The sequence below is a fragment of the Barbus barbus genome (assembly GCF_936440315.1).
Source record: "Barbus barbus genome assembly, chromosome: 20".
In the NCBI taxonomy this organism is placed as follows: Eukaryota; Metazoa; Chordata; class Actinopteri; order Cypriniformes; family Cyprinidae; genus Barbus; species Barbus barbus.
Window position 1 is genome coordinate 13,211,114 of NC_136748.1, and position 18,179 is coordinate 13,229,292.

The 18,179-nt window shown below is 39.4% G+C and overlaps 2 protein-coding genes across 3 annotated transcripts in view; one reads left to right on the forward strand and one right to left on the reverse strand.

Moving 5' to 3' along the window:
* LOC306886633 (alpha-(1,6)-fucosyltransferase) overlaps window positions 1–5,026 on the reverse strand; it is a 98,222-nt gene extending 93,196 nt beyond the window's left edge. The window contains exon 1 of the mRNA XM_079443912.1: window positions 4,873–5,026. The gene's annotated coding sequence lies outside the window, so the exon portion shown is untranslated. The remainder of the gene's footprint in view (window positions 1–4,872) is intronic.
* Window positions 5,027–11,865: 6,839 nt separating this feature from the next.
* On the forward strand, window positions 11,866–17,651 carry LOC306886027 (dynein axonemal light chain 1-like; the record flags this gene model as incomplete). Of its 2 annotated transcripts, XM_079442881.1 has the most annotated exons (8): window positions 11,866–11,899; window positions 12,374–12,412; window positions 12,545–12,654; window positions 12,989–13,044; window positions 13,125–13,180; window positions 13,256–13,382; window positions 13,470–13,610; window positions 13,733–17,651. In XM_079442881.1, 8 exons carry the CDS (start codon window positions 11,897–11,899, stop codon window positions 13,780–13,782), a joined length of 582 nt encoding a protein of 193 aa, XP_079299007.1. In that variant the 3' UTR covers window positions 13,783–17,651. The 2 variants fall into 2 exon arrangements, with proteins under 2 accessions (XP_079299007.1, XP_079299006.1); XM_079442880.1 differs by lacking the exon at window positions 11,866–11,899 and having other exon boundaries at window positions 12,353–12,412; window positions 13,733–14,403.
* Window positions 17,652–18,179: the final 528 nt, after the last annotated feature.

Here is an 18,179-nt window from a genome sequence, read left to right on the forward strand (position 1 = left end):
CCCTTGAGTTGATGTGTGTGCCAGTGGGTGTGTCGAATTAAACTGTTCAGGAAAGGTGTGTTTGCTGGCACAGATGACGAAGCAAGGTTAATGATGAAGTTTAGAAAGAACCAAACACATTATACTCTCTTGTAATTCGGACAGTCACAGAGCGAGGACCTGGTGGAAAAGTACCTGGCTACTATGCGAGACGGTTACGGTCTATTTCTGTTGCTAGTTTTTCCCCTTCTCCTGAAAGTAACTTTGGCCTTATTGTCTGCAGCAGAGGACACAATTATTGTGCAAATTGCGTGCCTCTGGGTTCTCAACTCTAAACAAGTGTCTCAGTTCAGTTTGTTGAGGACTATTTACCCTACGTTCTGAGAGAGTCTACCAACTGCCTTTGCAGATGTGCATTTGGCACAATCGCTCACGTTTATCTGTCTGCTACGGCAAGGGCATGGGGAACTCTGGGAGAAAAGCAGTGTCATGTGCAACAAATTTTCCCTGGTTTAAATGAAGCCCTGCGGTGGGTAATCATTGACTATGATGGCAGCAAATGCACGGCTTCCAGGCCAAATATTCCCATTTAATCATTCAGACCATATGTTTGTGCAAAAAAGTTTAATTTTTCTGCAGGGGTCAAACAAGGTCTGTGATTGGTGTAATCCTGACCCTTCCTCTCCTCATGTGTGGGCAATGGCGGAGCAGTTCCCCAGCAGCTGCCAGAGCGATGCTCCACATTGCAGTGTGGTATTTATAGCCGATGAAACAGCTCCCTGTCGTTGGCCACTGTCAAGTCTGATGGGTGCAAAAGCAGCCAGCCAAGAACCTACCAGCAAAACACACAAGCATGCACACACACATACAGATTTTACAATCTCCAAAGGGCTCTGAAGAATGACTCACGGTCTTCCTTGTCCTGGGAAAGAGAGAGTTAGTAAAGACAATGGCTGGGTCGTTCTTTCTTGCTGCCCGCTGCCGTAGAACTAGAATGGGGAAAGAGTGAGTGCAAATGTTCATCATGTGGAAAGCTACATGGTCTGCCATTAGGATCCCTGCCAGAGATTTCATCCATGTGATTATCCCACCCCACCACAGCTACTCGCTTCATCATCCATCTCATGCAAACACACACAAACACACACCTGCACTTGTACACGCTAGTCCCTGCCGCCCAAACCCACACCTCTCTGCCGTTCCAATCAAAACCTATTGGGGGAGACTTTCCATCTCCTGCTCAGAGAGGCAAACTACACTATCATTAAAACTGATCAGAACCTCTTTATCCCCGCCCACTGCCCACATTGCTATGGAAACTCAGCCAAGAGTAGTCACCTGATATTGGCAGAATAGAAGACATGAGCACGGGGAGCGGGGGAGGGGAATGAGATTCCCTTTGCTCCTGTTTGATCCATGATTTTGAGCTTTATTACAGCCCCCGTCCTGACCTTCACTTCAAAGTAGCAAAGCCCTGCACTCTATTACTCCTCCATTCAATCTCAATAAAATGAGCATAAACCAGAACGTCTTTTCCTGGATTAATAATTCTTCTTCATAATTCACCCCAGGAGACAATTATCTATCGAGGGCATTATTAGATTTCTCAGTTCATTACTCAAATATGACAAATGTGACAAGACAGACATGCCTACATAGGATTTCCGCTAGGCAAAGTGTGCTGTTACATGATCATGTGACTATGGCAACATGTGCAGTCACTGCATCAGTGTCATTAATTTAAATAACACAAAACGCATTGGATCACGTGGGAACGTGAAGCTACACATTATGGAAATCCCATAACCACATATTATGTTTTCAAATTAATGTTTCACAACCATAATAGTGTGAGCAGAGTGAGTCAGTGCATAACATGGACTCCAGGGGCCTATGACAAATTAATGTATATCATGGTTCATTTGTGAGAGGTGTGATTGACCGAACAGAACTGAGATTAAAAGCAAACTTTCAACAAAAGAGATGATTACACAACATCAAAAACTTACATCAATGTAAATGCTAATAAAATACTGGAGTAAAGATAAACTTCACTTATGGTTAACTTGAGCAAGATAAGGCCACATCACACCCTGACATATGAACTTTATAACCAATTTCCTTCGTCTAAATATGAAAACGTGAACAGATGTATTCACTGCTCTCTTTAAAAATGGTATCTATTCAGAGATCAGCATGAAATTTGATACTGCACTGAAAAAGGAAGCATTTACAGAAATTGCCACCTTCGCTGTTTGTACCTGATCTAACCCTTAATAATGGCTTAAGTTGGTGTAACTTAGTGCAGCTCTTTATATTAGGTTACATAATGCAGTTGATTCTGTCATATTAAATTAATTCAGATGTTACCACATGAAGCACATTTTAGATTACCTGACAAAACATGTTTAAAACTGTATTTGTGGATTTGTTTTAGAGCGATTCCCTGAAAAAGGCCTCTAGCTAAATGAACCGCCCCTTAGGGAAGTTACAGGCACTGCCATTGGCTAAGACAGCTCTAAGGACCCTGACAAGTAAACATAGTAGAGGAGTGTCGAATTCATTCTCTCAGTTTGTCTGACTACACTGTAAGACGTAAAGGAGTGACTTTTACCTGACCCATGAAAATGAATTTTGTTGGTCTAATCTAATATAGTCAGGCTGATTCAGTCAATAGGCCTGTTTGTTTGCCACTTTTCAGGTTACTTGACAAACATATTGTCCGGCGAACAACTGAAAAGTGCTAGTCTGAAATCTGGCATTTATAGTACAGTATAAGCTAATATACAGTATTTACATTGATGTGTGAAATAAAATGTTCAGATTGTTGTATTTTTTGCTGTTCTAAGGCCAAATGCAATGCAAATCAACTGACCCAGGACAGATTCAGTTTAATTTTTTGATGATGACCATCCGACTTTAGAGGAATAACATCTCATCATCTCAATCCAGAAACCTAAACTTGTGGCGGTATCAATTATCACGGCAGATTTAATTATATTATTAATTCCAAGTCAAGTGAGATAAGCTGCTTCAATGCAAAAAGCACTATTAAAGATGTATGAATATTGAGAGAATGCATATAAGTCCAAATAGATGTAATAACACACTTGACTACGAAAGCTCGTTATCGGTGTATGCTTGAAAGAGAAGGTACTGGGCATTATGGCCGAACATCTGTAGAAGACATTGATTTTACAAGGCTCTTAAGAGAGGCAAAAGTTTTCAGTGCATCGATTAAAACAGCAGACGACATGACGGGAGATAAAACCACAAAGTAGCCTTTAAAGAGTGAAGCCAAATTGTTATACGATGATAGTTAATGGTGCCCATCCTGAAGTGTGTCTAATGGGTGTGATAGGAGTGGATTAAGTAAGGAAAAGCACTGGCAGAGACAAATAATCCCAAATTTCCACATGCCTTCTAGGTAGGCAGCTCACTTTAGCTGATAAGAAATCAAACTGATCCCAGTTGAGAAACATAACCTTTGACAGTTAGAAGAAAAACAGTCATCATCATAATAATAACAGGCTTTATTGCCTTCATCATTTTTTATTTGTTTGCCTTTATTAGGATAGGACAGTATGTAGACAGGACGTGAAGTGGGAGAGAGAGGGGGACAGGATCGGGAAAGGTCTGCGAGCCCGGGACTCGAACTTGGGACACCCGAAGCACAACATCGCTATAAGTTGGCACACTGCCCACAAGGCTATTGGCGCCCATGCCTTCATCATTTTTAAAGGGATAGTTCACCACAAAATTAAAATGCTGTTCCGAACCAGAAAGACAAATTTTAAGGAATCTGCCAGATGCCAGACATCTAATTACAATGAATGGTGACTAAAAAGGGATGTAAAAGCACCATAAAAGTAGTCTACTTGATTTATACTTCACTATATTCCAAGTATTCTCAAGACATACAATTGCTTTTTAAGAGAAACAGATTTATGTTTGGATCAACTTGAAAAGATTCATTGACTCAAACAAATTGCTGATTTACAAATCATTTCTCATGGTGAGCTAAGGCGGGTGTCGAGATTTTCTGTAAATAACACAAATTATGCCAAAAAAAACCAACATCTGCCAACACTTTGAAAATAGCGTATGAGATATGCAGACTACTTTTATGACACATTTATAACAGTTCACAAGCTTGACATTTTCAATCCCAATTCATTGTCATTTGATGGAAACTACATTCTTCGAAATTTCTGCATTTGTGTTCCATAAAAAAAAAAAAATACAGTCATAAAAATTTTAAACAATAGCATGAAGTTAACTGAATTTTATTTTGGGTGAACTGCTTCTTTAAACATCATTTCGCCGTTTTCTTCTTCGCAAGGGTCTAAAAGTAAACACTCTGATTTCTGCAGCGGCTTCATGTTAACTTGCCTTTCTCCTTTCTAGTACCATACATAAACATGGACACGCTACTGCTGTTGATATTCCTGCTAAACGTCTGACTAACATTCCGGGCATTTACGCTGCACCACTTCAACAGTCCTGATACAAACCATTTATTAATAATATCGTCTGGTGCATTTGTTAACAGATTCGTTAGCGCTATATGGTGTGGATTCGCTTAAAGTAGGCTTCCTATATTTGGCACTGCTATTCTCATTCGCAATCGCCTTCATCTCTTTCTAGTCCATAAACACATTACACAGTGTGCCGTGATCGTGATAGCCACAGAATGACTGTCTGACCAGAGCATACTTCGCTATCACGGCACGAAAACACAATGCGCTCGAGCTGCAAAGCTGACCGTTATTTTTCCCGTTCAGCGGTCGAGGCAGCTAGCAACAGGCCGGGATGGAGCGAAATCGCCGGCGAGAAAAACGTCGTTTTCCTTAACACAATGCGGTCGTATGTAACGGCGGGCGACACACTTACCTTGATTTGGCACTGGCGTACTTGTATCTCCACAGCGCGTATGTTTTAACGAAAGGGATGCCTGGCGAGTCGTGGCGGAAACAGGAACTGGGGAGACTGACTGCTGCTGTCTGAATTCTCTCTGCTGGGCTCTTGAGGAGGCTGCTCGGCTGTCACTGGGCTGCACTGCGCATGCGTGTGTCAGATCACCACGATACAAGTGCTCCTCGGCACTGAATACAGTTTCTCGGATCTCATTACTCATGGTTTTGCCGGCATAATGCGACTGATTTTCTCCGTACAAATGTGACAAATAGTCGTTTCACTAATGAGACCGCAGACAAAGCAATTTAAAGCGACCGATCTTGTGAGATTGTATTAGCAAAGAATAATAAAAAGCCCACTATTATGCAAATATAACACACTCTCGGGGTAGTTCATATAAATACATATTACATTTCTAATAAACGTCCAGTCGAACATCAGGCTCGAAAATCTAATGTTCAGTGTTTCCATTCTAAACATTGTACTGGGCACCGAATTCCTGTTTGCAGAATATAACATCTTTATAGCCTACTGTTACACACATGCATGTTTGCATTTGTGTTTTGTTCTCAGTATTTTATTGTAACTCTTGTAACTCTTGTTTTGTGATCATTATAGCAATTGTACATTTACTTATGACGCAGAATACTATTGTTTTAACATAAAAAATAAAAGTTCAAATTTTAACTTTGCTCGATGGAAGCCCATTTCTACTACATAAGAAAAAACATTCATGCTTTGAAAATCATCATTACTGTATGACATAAAAAGTCTAAACTATAGGACACAAAGTCATACTTATGAGACAAAAGTAGCAGTTATGAAATGCAAAGTGAGATAAAGGTTGAAAGTGTGAGATAATAAGATAATTATGAGTTGAAATGTTGCTTAAAATCTCATAATTTTGACTTTTCGTAATAATAATTAGGACCTTTTGCCCCATACAAAAATTAATCATTTTATTATAGTAAAAGTGTAGTAACCATGGTTTTGTATAACCACAGTTTTACTACAAAAAACATGTTTATACTATGGTTAGTGAAGCAAAACCACGTTTATTTATTTATTGTTTGTTTGTAAGGGGTATTATATTATAATTTACTAAAGCATGATTTTCCATATTGGACTGTCATTAAAGGCATGTAGATGAAATCTGATGTTTAGGATTCTAGTTATTTGTCATCACACGCTCTGTTTTGTTCTCTTTCTGCCTCTCTTTCTCTCTCTCTCTCTCTCTCTCTCTCCCTCTTTCTCTTTATCTCTTTCACACACACACACACACACACACACACACACTAAATCGAGGGCAGTTTGACTGTAATCATTGTTACATCACTCCCATCCAGTGGGCTGACTGTGGAATCACACCACGAACCTCTGAACCAGTGCCAGTCAGGTGTGCCGTGAAAAATTATCCAAACTTCATATCTCTATTATAATTCGTTATTATTATTTTAAATCAGATATTTTAAAAATATTTAACCAATGATAAGCATTAAAAAGAGCTTGTCAGTAAAACTTCGTAACGCCATGGATCATTTCTCAGCCAAACCTGGAGGATACAGATCGCTTTTCCGCAATGAAAGGGTAAATAAATAATTGATGTTTGAATAGTACAGCGTTTTCTTTACTCAACACTATGTCTGTAAAGGCTAATGTTTTTGTGTGCTTGAAGAGTGGAGAAAGTAGGTTATTTGCCGTCTAGCCAATATTCTTTTGTACGTGCATAAGCGCTTAATTTGAGATTTTGACCAAGTGTATTAAACAACAAGAAACACTAAGCGCCCATATAGCTACAATAAACGTTATATAACCTGTAAAAGTTGATGAAAGCATAATGCGATGCACTTTCTGCCACGGATAACAGTTACAGCCTTCTAATGACAGACAAAACGCTCCATCTCTGGCATTCGCTGGCCAAAAACCTTGCTAACTCCATTTGAACTTGGATTTCATGTAATGTTAAGTGCATTAAGTGCACACTGATCAGTGAAGTCTGATACAATACCAACGTAGCCTAAATCCCTACATGCATCGAAGACAGAATTATGAGGTCACCTGCAGGACAATCGGCAGATTACACTTAACTTTATTCAAGTGCAATGAGATTATAATTAAAGCTCAAGTTGTTTAAAGTATGTTCATTAATGCACTCAATACTTTGTCAGGGCTCGTTTAGCACAAACTCCAGCATCAGTGAGGAATGGCATGGAAGCGATTAGCTTGTGGCTCTGCTGAGGCACTATTGAGCGTTCAGCTCGTCTGGATTGTTGGATCGACTGTTTCTCATTTCTCTCTTGAAAATATCCCATAGATTCCATATAGGGTTCAGGTCAGGCATGTTGTCTGGCCAATCAAGCACAGTAATATCATGGTCAGCAAAGCACTTGGAAGTGGTTTTGGCAGTGTGGGTAGGTTCTAAAGTCCTGCTGGAAAAAGAAATCAGCATCTCCATAAAGCTTGTCAGCAGATGGAAGCATAAAGTGCTCCTGGTAGACGGCTGCATTGACTCCGGACTTGATAAAACACAATGGACCAACACCAGCAGACGTCACGGCACCCCAAATCATCACTGACTTCAGAAACTTCACATTCCACACATTTAAAATTTTAATTAAAATAATAAGTAAACAATAAATAAATAATTATCTCCTGGCCAGAGGAGAACTGGCCCCACAACTGAGCCTGGTTTCTCCCAAGTTTTTTTTTTCTCCATTCTGTCACGAGGGAGTTTTGGGTCCTTGCCACTGTCGCCTCTGGCTTGCTCAGTTGGGGACACTTAATTTCTAGTGATTATCGTCAATTTGATTTAGCAGATACTATTTAAACTAAACTGATCTAGGCAATGACATCTCTGAACTCAATAATGAAATGCCTTTAACTGAAAATTGAGTGTTTAATCTTATTTTTATACATTACTGACACTCTATCCTCTAATTTGATACTGTTAAGAGCTTTTTATTGTTAAAAGCACTATATAAATAAAGGTGACTTGACTTTTCTGGAGTTTCAAGCAGCTTGGGTTCTGTGCCTCTCCACTCTTCCTCCGGACTCCAGACCTTGATTTCCAAATGAAATGCAAAATTTTTATTTATCTGAAAAGAGGACTTTGGACCACTGAGCAACAGTCCAGTTCTTTTTCTCCACAGCCCAGGTAAGATGCTTCTGACGTTTTCTCTGGTTCAGAAGTGGCTTGGTAGCCCTTTTCCTGAAGACGTCTGAGCGTGGTGACTCTTGATGCACTGACTCCAGCTTCAATCCACTCCTTGTGAAGCTCTCACAAGTGTTTGAATCAGTTTTGCTTGACAGTATTCTCAAGCTTGCGGTCATCCCTGTTGCTTGATGACCGTGCACCTTTTCCTACCCAAATTCTTCCTTCCAGTCAACTTTGCATTTAATATGCTTTGATACAGCACTCTGTAAACAGCCACACATTTCAGTAATAACCCTCTGTGACTTACCCTCTTTGTGGAGGGCGTCAATGTTCGTCTTCTGGATCATTGCCAAGTCAGCAGTGTTCCCCATTATTGTAAATTACTATAAATTACTGAATTTATACTGTAGAGATGGTCATGAGCTGTATGTCATCAAAAAAAAAAAAAAAAAAAAAAAAAAACTTTTGAAATGTTTTACTTTACATGTAATGAATCTAAAACATATGAAAGTTTCACTTTTTTAAATAAGTTAAAAGAAAAAAATGAACTTTTTCACTATATTAAATTTTTTTGAGATGCACCTGCTATCATGAGATTTTGTCCAAGTGTATTAAACAACAAGAAAAAGTAGGTACCCATATAGCAACAATAAACGTTATAACCTGTAAGTTGTTGAAAGCGTAATACGATGCCCATACACCTGTGACAGACAAAACAGATCTCCGTTATTCGCTGGTCAAAAACGTTAACTCCAGCTTGATTTTCATAAAATGTTAAGTGCAAGTGTTATGTGTCTGATAAATAACAACCACAATAACACCCCCCCCCCCCCCCCCCCCCCCCCCTTATCTTTTTTTTTTTTTAGCTATATTTCAGTGCAGTGGTGTGCCGTGGGATTTTTAATTCATCAAAACTGTGGGAAACACATTGTTAAAATATGTTCTTTTGTGGTCAACAAAATGATCAAACATGACGATTTAATTAGGGGGGCACGTCGTGTTGAAATGTGAAGCACGACGGTGAAACAGTGAAACATGCATCTAACTATGGGGTAAAAAGCTAAGTATAATAAAATCACCAAAAATAAGTCTTCATGTTAAGTGCACTCATTTATTTAGCCTATAAATAATAATAATAACTAGGGTGAGGTCAGCTAAAATGGGCCACAATTTTGTAAATTGACTTATAATACCATCAAATAAGCTATGCAGGAGATCTAATGATATTCTTATAAATTAGCATGGGTCTCTTAAATATATTTATATTTTTTAAATGTGAAAATGTATAAAAGTTTTAAAATTATGAGAGTTAGAGTATCAGCAGGTACCTTCTTGAGCCACGGCACAACATTCAGGTAAAATGGGCCAATATAAAAAAAAAAAGTAAAAAAAAAAGTAAAGTCGTGACGTATTGTCAAGTATGGTGACCCATACTCGAAATTGGTGCTCTGCGTTTAACCCATCCAAGTGCACACACACAGCAGTGAGTAGTGAACAAATGCACACACACACACACACACACACCGTGAACACACACCCGGAGCAGTGGGCAGCCATGCTGCGGCGCCCGGGGAGCAATTGGGGGTTCGGTGCCTTGCTCAAGGGCACCTCAGTCGTGGTATTGAGGGTGGAGAGAGCGCTGTACATTCACTCCCCCCACCTACAATCCCTGCCGGCCGGGGACTCGAACCCGCAACCTTTCAATTACGAGTCCGACTCGCTAACCATTAGGCCACGACAAGAGAACAACATAGGTAATTTCAGCTTAAATCATTTTATTTTTAACAGTAAATTTACACTATTGTCTTCAGTGCGCCATAGCAACACCATAAATGTATTTCATTACATAGAAAGTTGAATGAATATTTAATTAAACAATGCATTTAAAAATGAACTGAGCATGTTGTATAGATGTGTGTTTCTGTGCACTGGTGTCTTTTGTGTGCATGTATGTATGTATGTATGCTTGTTTATTTTAAGACTGTTAAGATTTTGTATGGATACATATCCAGGCCTATAAACCTATTTTCACCCTCAATATCTGTCTAAAAGTGTGTGTGTGTGTGTGTGTGTACCTGGTATTCATCACGTTATGGGGACCAAATGTCCCCACAAGTATAGCAATACCAGTAAATTTTGACCTTGTGGGGACATTTTTTTGGTCCTCATGAAGAAGCAAGCTTATAAATCACACAGGAGTGTAATGAAAATCTGAAATAGCAGAAAATTTCCTGTAAGGGGTAAGTTTAGGTTTAGGGTTTGTGTAGTGTGATAGAAAATATGGTTTGTACAGTATAAAAACCATTACACCTATGGAGAGTCCCCACAAAAAAATGGAAACCTGTGTGTGTGTATGCAGCATATTTTAGCTGAAAATTGTGGCCCATTTTATCTTAACCAGCCATTTCTACCTAAAATGACATTTTTTCACAAAAATCAAAGTTTCTTTTATAAATTAAACTGCCCTGCCCGCCTTAAAAACCTCAGACCAAAAAAAAATTATTGTTACATGTCAACAGTGTTGAAGCAACAATGCAATATCAGTTATTGTGATTTTCTGTAAAAATTTAAAGAGGCTTAAGACACTTAAAGTCTGTGTAAAGAGAATTCCGAGAATTGTTTCTAAACACATTACAAATGTTAGAAATGTATTGCTGAAACACATTACAAAGACTGAACTATGTAGTACTGAATTGTGGAGTTAAACCGTTAAACAGTGTTCAGGATGTTTTGGGCGGGGCTAAAAGGGTGGCTCGATGACGAAATGGAGCCACCGAGCGTGGCCCCGCCCTTAACACTATAATAAATAACTGTTGAGAGGTCAAGTTTTTAGTTTGTCTTTTTGAATGTCTGTGATGTTAGATATACAGATTCTAGGCAGTGACGGTTCTAGGGTGAATGGATACCCGGGTCTTAGCCCAGAGACATCAATATGAAGCAGAATACATACAATTTAAAAACATGGAGCGTTCACAATTCGTATCTAGAAAGTACCGCTTTCTCTTCTTTCAAAGCGCACCGGAGCTTGCGCTCTCGTGGTGTTTGCCGTTGCTAAGCAACCATGAACCGCGCTCGCCTTGACAACGAGAAGGTTTCAACTCACTGCAGCGCAAATAACGAGCTTGCACGCTCAAACATGTACAGCTGTATATCAGTAGCATCCATTAGCGGTATTTGACAGTTGAGAGAGACGGCCGCCGCTCTCCAGCGAGTGGGCGTGGTTTCAGCGCCGACAGCGGACACGCCCCCAGCGTTTGAGAGCAGAGAGTCCTGCTTATTTTTCAAAGATTTTAATAACTTATTTTAGATACTTCGCGGGTTTTTTATCATTCAAATTTGGCTGGGTAGTTAATAACACATTTTTCTGTTGTGTGACAAACTCAGAACACATATTTTAATATCACTTTACACGGACAGTTTGCTGTAGGTCTATTCCACATATAATATGCAATAAAACAATAATAGGCTACAATATGATTCGTTAACACGTAGGCTACCTAGGAGCTTGCTGTTCTTCAAAAATGAATCCGTGAGTACAGTCAAAGTCTCTTTATAGGTATTCTATAGTCTTTGGTACAGTTTACAAACCCGCGGGAACGGATAGAGAAATGATGAATTTGTGGGTACAGGTTATTAATCCGTGGGCTTTGTAAAAAAATAAACAAAGTCAACTATATTTGTGATATATTTGTGATATTATCTATATATCTATCCTCGGTCGCTCTCACCGTTCTCTTGGCATTTTCCTATTTTCTTCTCCTGTTTGTGTTGTCACGCGGCTCGGAAGCATCACTTTGCGCATGCGCTTTGAGTCTGGGCAGTTCCATAGCAACCGTAAAGAACAACATGGTGAGTTCCCATCCTATTTCTGCTTTTAATGCACATTATCATGTTGTGTTACTGAGTTAAAAATGCATTGTTCAAAATCAGGAAACAAGTTGTTTGGTTTATAATAAAACGAGGCTATCACGCTGGCTGGAAATAGAAGCTGCAGCAGTGTTCATCTCTTGTGTCAGGCAGTTTGCAGCAGATAAACATTTAGCCACCTCGCTAACTTAGCTGTTAAATATGAGCAAATTAGGTTTTAAATGTACAGAGGTTTTGGTTTATTACGTATTAAACAGGCTACAGGAGATGTCAACGTAATGTCAAGAGGAGAGCGAGCTTAGCAACTCTATTATTAGTTAACGGGTGATTTTACTGACATACAGTAGCATATTCGTAGAGATATAGAGAAAAATACATTTTATTATACATATTATACATACAAACATCATCTTACCTTTCTGAGAGTCATCACGAATGTATTATGTGTGTTTTCAGGCAAAAGCAACAACTATTAAAGAGGCCCTGGTGAAATGGGTAAAACATTTGTTGTTAATTTAGCTTGTAGATGAACTCTTCCAAGTTTTAACCCATTTCCTAGTAAATATGTAAGCTCTGTCTCTCTCTGTCAGTCAAATTATCTTAATTGATTTCATTTGGTTGTCTAAGGAGGAGAAAACAGGCGAAAAAGCGAGCGAGGCAACAGCAGTAAAGCTTTATAGTCAAATTCCTCCCATTGAAAAAATGGACGCATCTCTCTCTAATCTTGTCAACTGCGAGTGAGTCTAAATACACAGATCCAATTTTTAGTGCATTTTCGGTTACACTTTATTTTAAGGTGTCCTTGTCACAGTGTAATTAAACATTTAAGTACTGAGTAATATTAATTAACTACATGTACTTGCTATATGGTTAGGATTAGGGTTTGGTTTAGGGTTACTTGCATGTAATTATGCATAATTTAGTGTTGTTATAATAGTAAGGACATGTGTAATGTGTAACAAGGACACCTTAAAATAAAGTGTTACCGTATTTTCTTATAAACCAACATCAGTGTGTGCCAGATATAATAATTCTCTAATATATCTTCATTGTATGTTCTGTCCTGCCTAGGAGATTATCCTTGTCTACGAACTGTATTGAAAAAATTGCCAACTTGAATGGTCTAAGTAAGTACACCCCTTAAATGCATTTCTGTCAAGTGCATTTGTCATGATTGCTGAACAGTTTATTTACATTTTTCTCCTAGAGAACCTTAAGATATTGTCCTTGGGGCGGAATAGCATCAAAAACCTTAATGGACTTGTAAGTAAAGAAACAGAACAATAATGATAACGTTAAGAAGTGGAAATCCACGTTTGCCTCTTCCGTCCCCCACAGGAGGCTGTAGGTGATACTCTGGAGGAGCTGTGGATCTCTTATAACCTCATAGAAAAACTGAAGGGAATTCACGTCATGAAGAAACTCAAAGTCTTGTACATGTCTAACAACTTGGTCAAGGAGTGGGGTGAGCATGGAAGATGAGCGAGACCACTAGCAGCTTAGTCATGGTACGTCAAGGATGAGCATTTTATGAGGCTGTTTGTTCCTTTAGGGGAGTTTCAGAAGCTGGCAGATCTTCCAGCATTGGCTGACCTCGTCTTTGTGGGGAACCCATTAGAAGAAAAATATTCTGCAGATGGCAACTGGATAGAGGAAGCTACTAAGAGGCTTCCCAAGCTTAAAAAGATAGATGGTAGGTAGCATATTTTTCCCAATAATTGGACAATTAGTTAAACATGAAAAAACATTTGTATGTTGATGAGACCATGGTTGCAAAAATGACCTTTGCTGATTCCTCGTAATTTTCATTTTTAGGAAACCCCGTTATCAAACGAGAAGAAGAGGAAGGTGAAGGGGAGAGCTAATGCAATTTCTTTAAATATTCTGAAGTTGGTGCATTTTTATTGTTCAAACACCAGCATTTTAACTAATAGAAGTCTGTGCAATATTTGCATTTTTTAATTAGGTTTATTTATTTATGGAATGAAGCTATAACACTAAATCCATTTTCTTGAGCTTTGACACTATTTGAATAGATTTGAAAAGCACACATCTGATGTATTTTCTTAGAATTAGCACAAATGGAGGTATACAATCATAATGTAAGGGTCATGCAGAAGGACAGATTGGATGATACTCATAACTTACACTGTAAAAAAAAATTAAGAATGCCATTGTTACCTTAAAGAACTATTTCTGCTTAATCTAACCTGTGATTAAAATAACTATGAAGAATTAATATGTACACCACTATAATATTTAATAATTTAATCAGAATCAGAATGAGCTTTATTGGCCAGGTATGTTTACACACACAAGGAATTTGTTTTAGTGACAGAAGCTCCACAGTGCAACAGAACGACAGCAACAGGACAGGACACAGATAATAAAATAATAATATCCAAATAGGCAATGTACAAAGTAGCAAAAACACAATATATAATATAGACAACTATGTATGTACAGGTCAAGTATGTGCAAATTAGAAATGAGAAATAAAAATAAAATAAGTGAGTGTGGTGAATGGATACTGTATTATAGTTGTGTGTGCCACGTTCATTGTTGAGTGTTCATGGGATGGATTGCCTGAGGGAAGAAACTGTTCCTGTGTCTGGTCGTTCTGGTGCTCAGAGCTCTGTAGCATCGACCAGACGGCAGCAGTTCAAAGACGGAGTGTGCTGGATGTGAGGGGTCCAGGGGACCAGCCCTTTTGTTCACTCTGGATAAGTACAGCTCTTGGAGAGTGGGGAGGGTTGTACCAATGATTCGCTCAGCAGTCCGGACTACTCTCCGTAGTCTTCTGAGCTCAGATTTGATAGCTGAGCTGAACCAGACAGTTATTGAAGTGCAGAGGATGGATTCAATGATGGCGGAGTAGAATTGTTTCAGCAGCTCCTGTGGCAGGTTGAACTTCCTCAGGAAGCTTGACAGAGGGGTCTTTAGAGGTGCAGTCGTTGGTGTAGAGGGAGAAGAGCAGTGGGGAGAGTACGCTGCCCGGAGGAGCTCCAGTGCTGATGGTACGAGTGATGGATGGGAATTTACCAAGCTTTACTAAGACAGTAAAGACTACTGACAGACGGAGGTGGGGACGGAGAGCTGGGTTAGTTTATTCTGAAGGGTTTCTGTGATGATGGTGTTAAAAGTGGAGCTGAAGTCCACAAACAGGATCATCACATAAGTCCCTGGTCTGTCCAGGGTGAAATGCAGTCCCATGTTGACTGCATCATCCACAGACCTGTTTGCTCTGTAGGCAAACTGCAGGGGGTCCAGTGATGTCCCTCAGATAAGCCAAAACCAGTCTTTCAAATGATTTCATGGCTACAGACGTTAGGGCCACAGGTCCGAAGTCATTAAGACCAGTAATTTTGGGTTTATTTGGGACGGGGATGATGGTGGAGCGTTTGAAGCATGAGGGGAATTCGCACAGCTCCAGTGAACTGTTGAAGATCTGTGTGAAGATCAGCACAGATTTTTAGGCAGGCTGGTGACCCACCGTCTGGGCCTGGTGCTTTCCTTCTTTTGTTCTTCCTGAAGACCTGGCACACATCTTCTTTTGTAGGTGTGGGGGAGAGGAGGGTTGCTGGAGGTGTTAATGGTTGTGTGGAGAGGTGTTCAGGGCGGGTGTGGGGTGATTTTTCAAAACGACAATAACACTCGTTCAAGTCGTCTGCCAGGTGTTGATTCTCCAGAGCGCTGGGGGATGGTGTCTTGTAACTGGTGATATCCTTCATTCCTTTCCACACTGAAGCAGGATCACTGGAAGATATTTTTTTCCTTAGCTTGTCAGAATAATTCCTCTTTGCCACTCTGATCTCATTTTCCAGTGTGTATTTGGCCTGTTTGTACAAGACTTTATCCCCCTTTCTGTAAGCATCTTCTTTGGCCTGATGGAGCTGTCTGAGTTTTGCAGTGAACCATGGTTTGTCATTGTTGTAGATTAGACGAGTCCTGCTAGGAATGCACATATCCTCACAGAAACTGATATAAGATGTTACAGTCTCTGTGAGCTCATCCAGATCGATGGCAGTGGCTTCAAAAACACTCCAATCAGTGAAAGAGAAACAGGCTTGTAGATCCCGCTCTGTTTCATTAGTCCATCTTTTAACAGATCTTAATACAGGCTTTACAGATTTAAGTTTCTGCCTGTAGGTCGGAATAAGAGGAACCAAACAGTGATCATAGAGTCCTAAAGCTGCTCGTGGAACAGTGATATGCGTCCTTTATCGCTGTGTAACAGTGATCCAATATATTACTGTCTCTGGTGGGACATGTGATGTGCTGTCTGTATTTTGGCAGTTCGCGGGAGAGATTTGCTTTATTAAAGTCCCCGAGAATGATTGAAACAGAGTCCGGGTGTTGTTGCTCACTCTCTGTGATCAGATCAGCGAGTTTCTGTAAAGCTGTGCTCACGTGCGCTTGCGGTGGAATGTAGACACTCACGAGAATGAACGAGCAGAACTCCAGCACATCTTCTTTAACACGGTTACATCTGTACACCACCTCTTATTGATGTAAAAGCACGTCCTGCCGCCGCGCGATTTCCCCGTTGATTCCGCATCCCGATCTGCTCTGATCAGCTGGTAATTAGGCAGATGTAGTACACGGTCCGGTATGTCGCCATTTAGCCAGGTTTCCGTGAAACTCAGAGCAGCAGAGTTAGAAAAATCCTTGTTTGTCCGGGAGAGCAGAAGGAGTTTGTCCGTTTTGTTGGGTAGAGAGCTGAGATCCGCCAGATGGATGCTAGGCAACGCCGTTCGAAATCCTCGCTGACGAAGCTTCATGAGCGCAGCTTCCCCTGCCTGCGCCTCCTGTAGCGTTTGACCAGAGCTACGGCTCCGCCATCTACAATGTCCAGCAGAACGTCCGAAAAATCAAAATCCGGTAAAAGATTTTGTGGTGTGTTCTGCCGAATGTTCAGCAGGTCATCCCTGGTAAAACTGATCGTATTTGAAAAACAAAAAACAGGAAAAACAAACAAAAACAGTACAAACACTGGAGAGCAACGCACAATAGCTGCCATCAGCGGCGCCATCTTGTCCTAGATCAAGGACAATCATCTTGTCCTATCATTTAACATAACTTTCAGGTAAATTCAGTCAAAATAATATCTTCGACTTGAATAGCCACTAAATTTCCATGTTACCACATGAAGGACATATTGAAAGTTAACAACAAAACTTTTCAGGGAGATCAATAACATGTTATATTATAACCGTAAATACAACACAGTGAAGCAACTACAAAACTGGAATTTTGTGTGTGACAGGCTTATAACTGTTTCAATTGGTGGTGCTGTTTTAGTATGTCTCTATTAGGAGGCTACTTTAAAAATTCTCTCTATCTGAAGTTGATTAATAACGGCAAGGTTTACATTTTTTATTAAATTTTAATTAAACGCCTTTTGTAATTGGCATATTTTTTGTAATAAATTTGTTTGGACATTAGCAAAAATCCTAATCCATTTGCAGTTATTGTTACAGTTTCATCACTGAGTGTATTTTTTAACACATTACATTGTATGTGTGGTACTTAAAACAAGTTGCACAATGAGAGCAATTTAACACTAATAAAGTAACTTAAGTGTACTGTGGCCAAATAAAGGCACCATAACTAATACTGTAATTAAAAAGTTGTCTGAATTAGTTTTTTAAGCATGTTTTATTGTTTTAGATCCCTCTACATGTTTTTGTTTACTGTGTTTCAGAAGAAAAAATAAACTATTTTGTCCTCTGCTCAAGTTATGTTGTCATTCATTATTATTATTATTACCATTGCTTTGAATTTGTGGTAACACTTTACAATAAGTTCTAATTTGTTAACATTAGTTAATGCATTAAATAACATGGACTAAGAATGACCAATATTTGTACAGCATTTATTAGGCCCAACCTTTGTTAATGTTCAGAGTGCATTGGTTAATGATAACGGATACAACTTTTAATCTTTAAAATGTATTTGTAGATGTTGAAATTAAAATGGACTAAGATTAACAAACTGTCCATTGTTAGTTCATACTAAATGTTAGGAAATGTTATTGTAAAGTGTAAACGAAATGTGTCTTTAATTGGGGAGGTGAGCGACGAGTCGTAAACAGTAGAGGGCAGTAAAGTTCTTTACAAAGTGAAACTGCACAATCTTCCTTTCTTTAATACTGGATTTATTACTTATTCAGCTGACTTTACCCCCAGCAGTGAATGACCTATCATAATTATTATCGCGTTTTCATTTTTCAGCGCATTACTCAAACGGTACATACTGACAA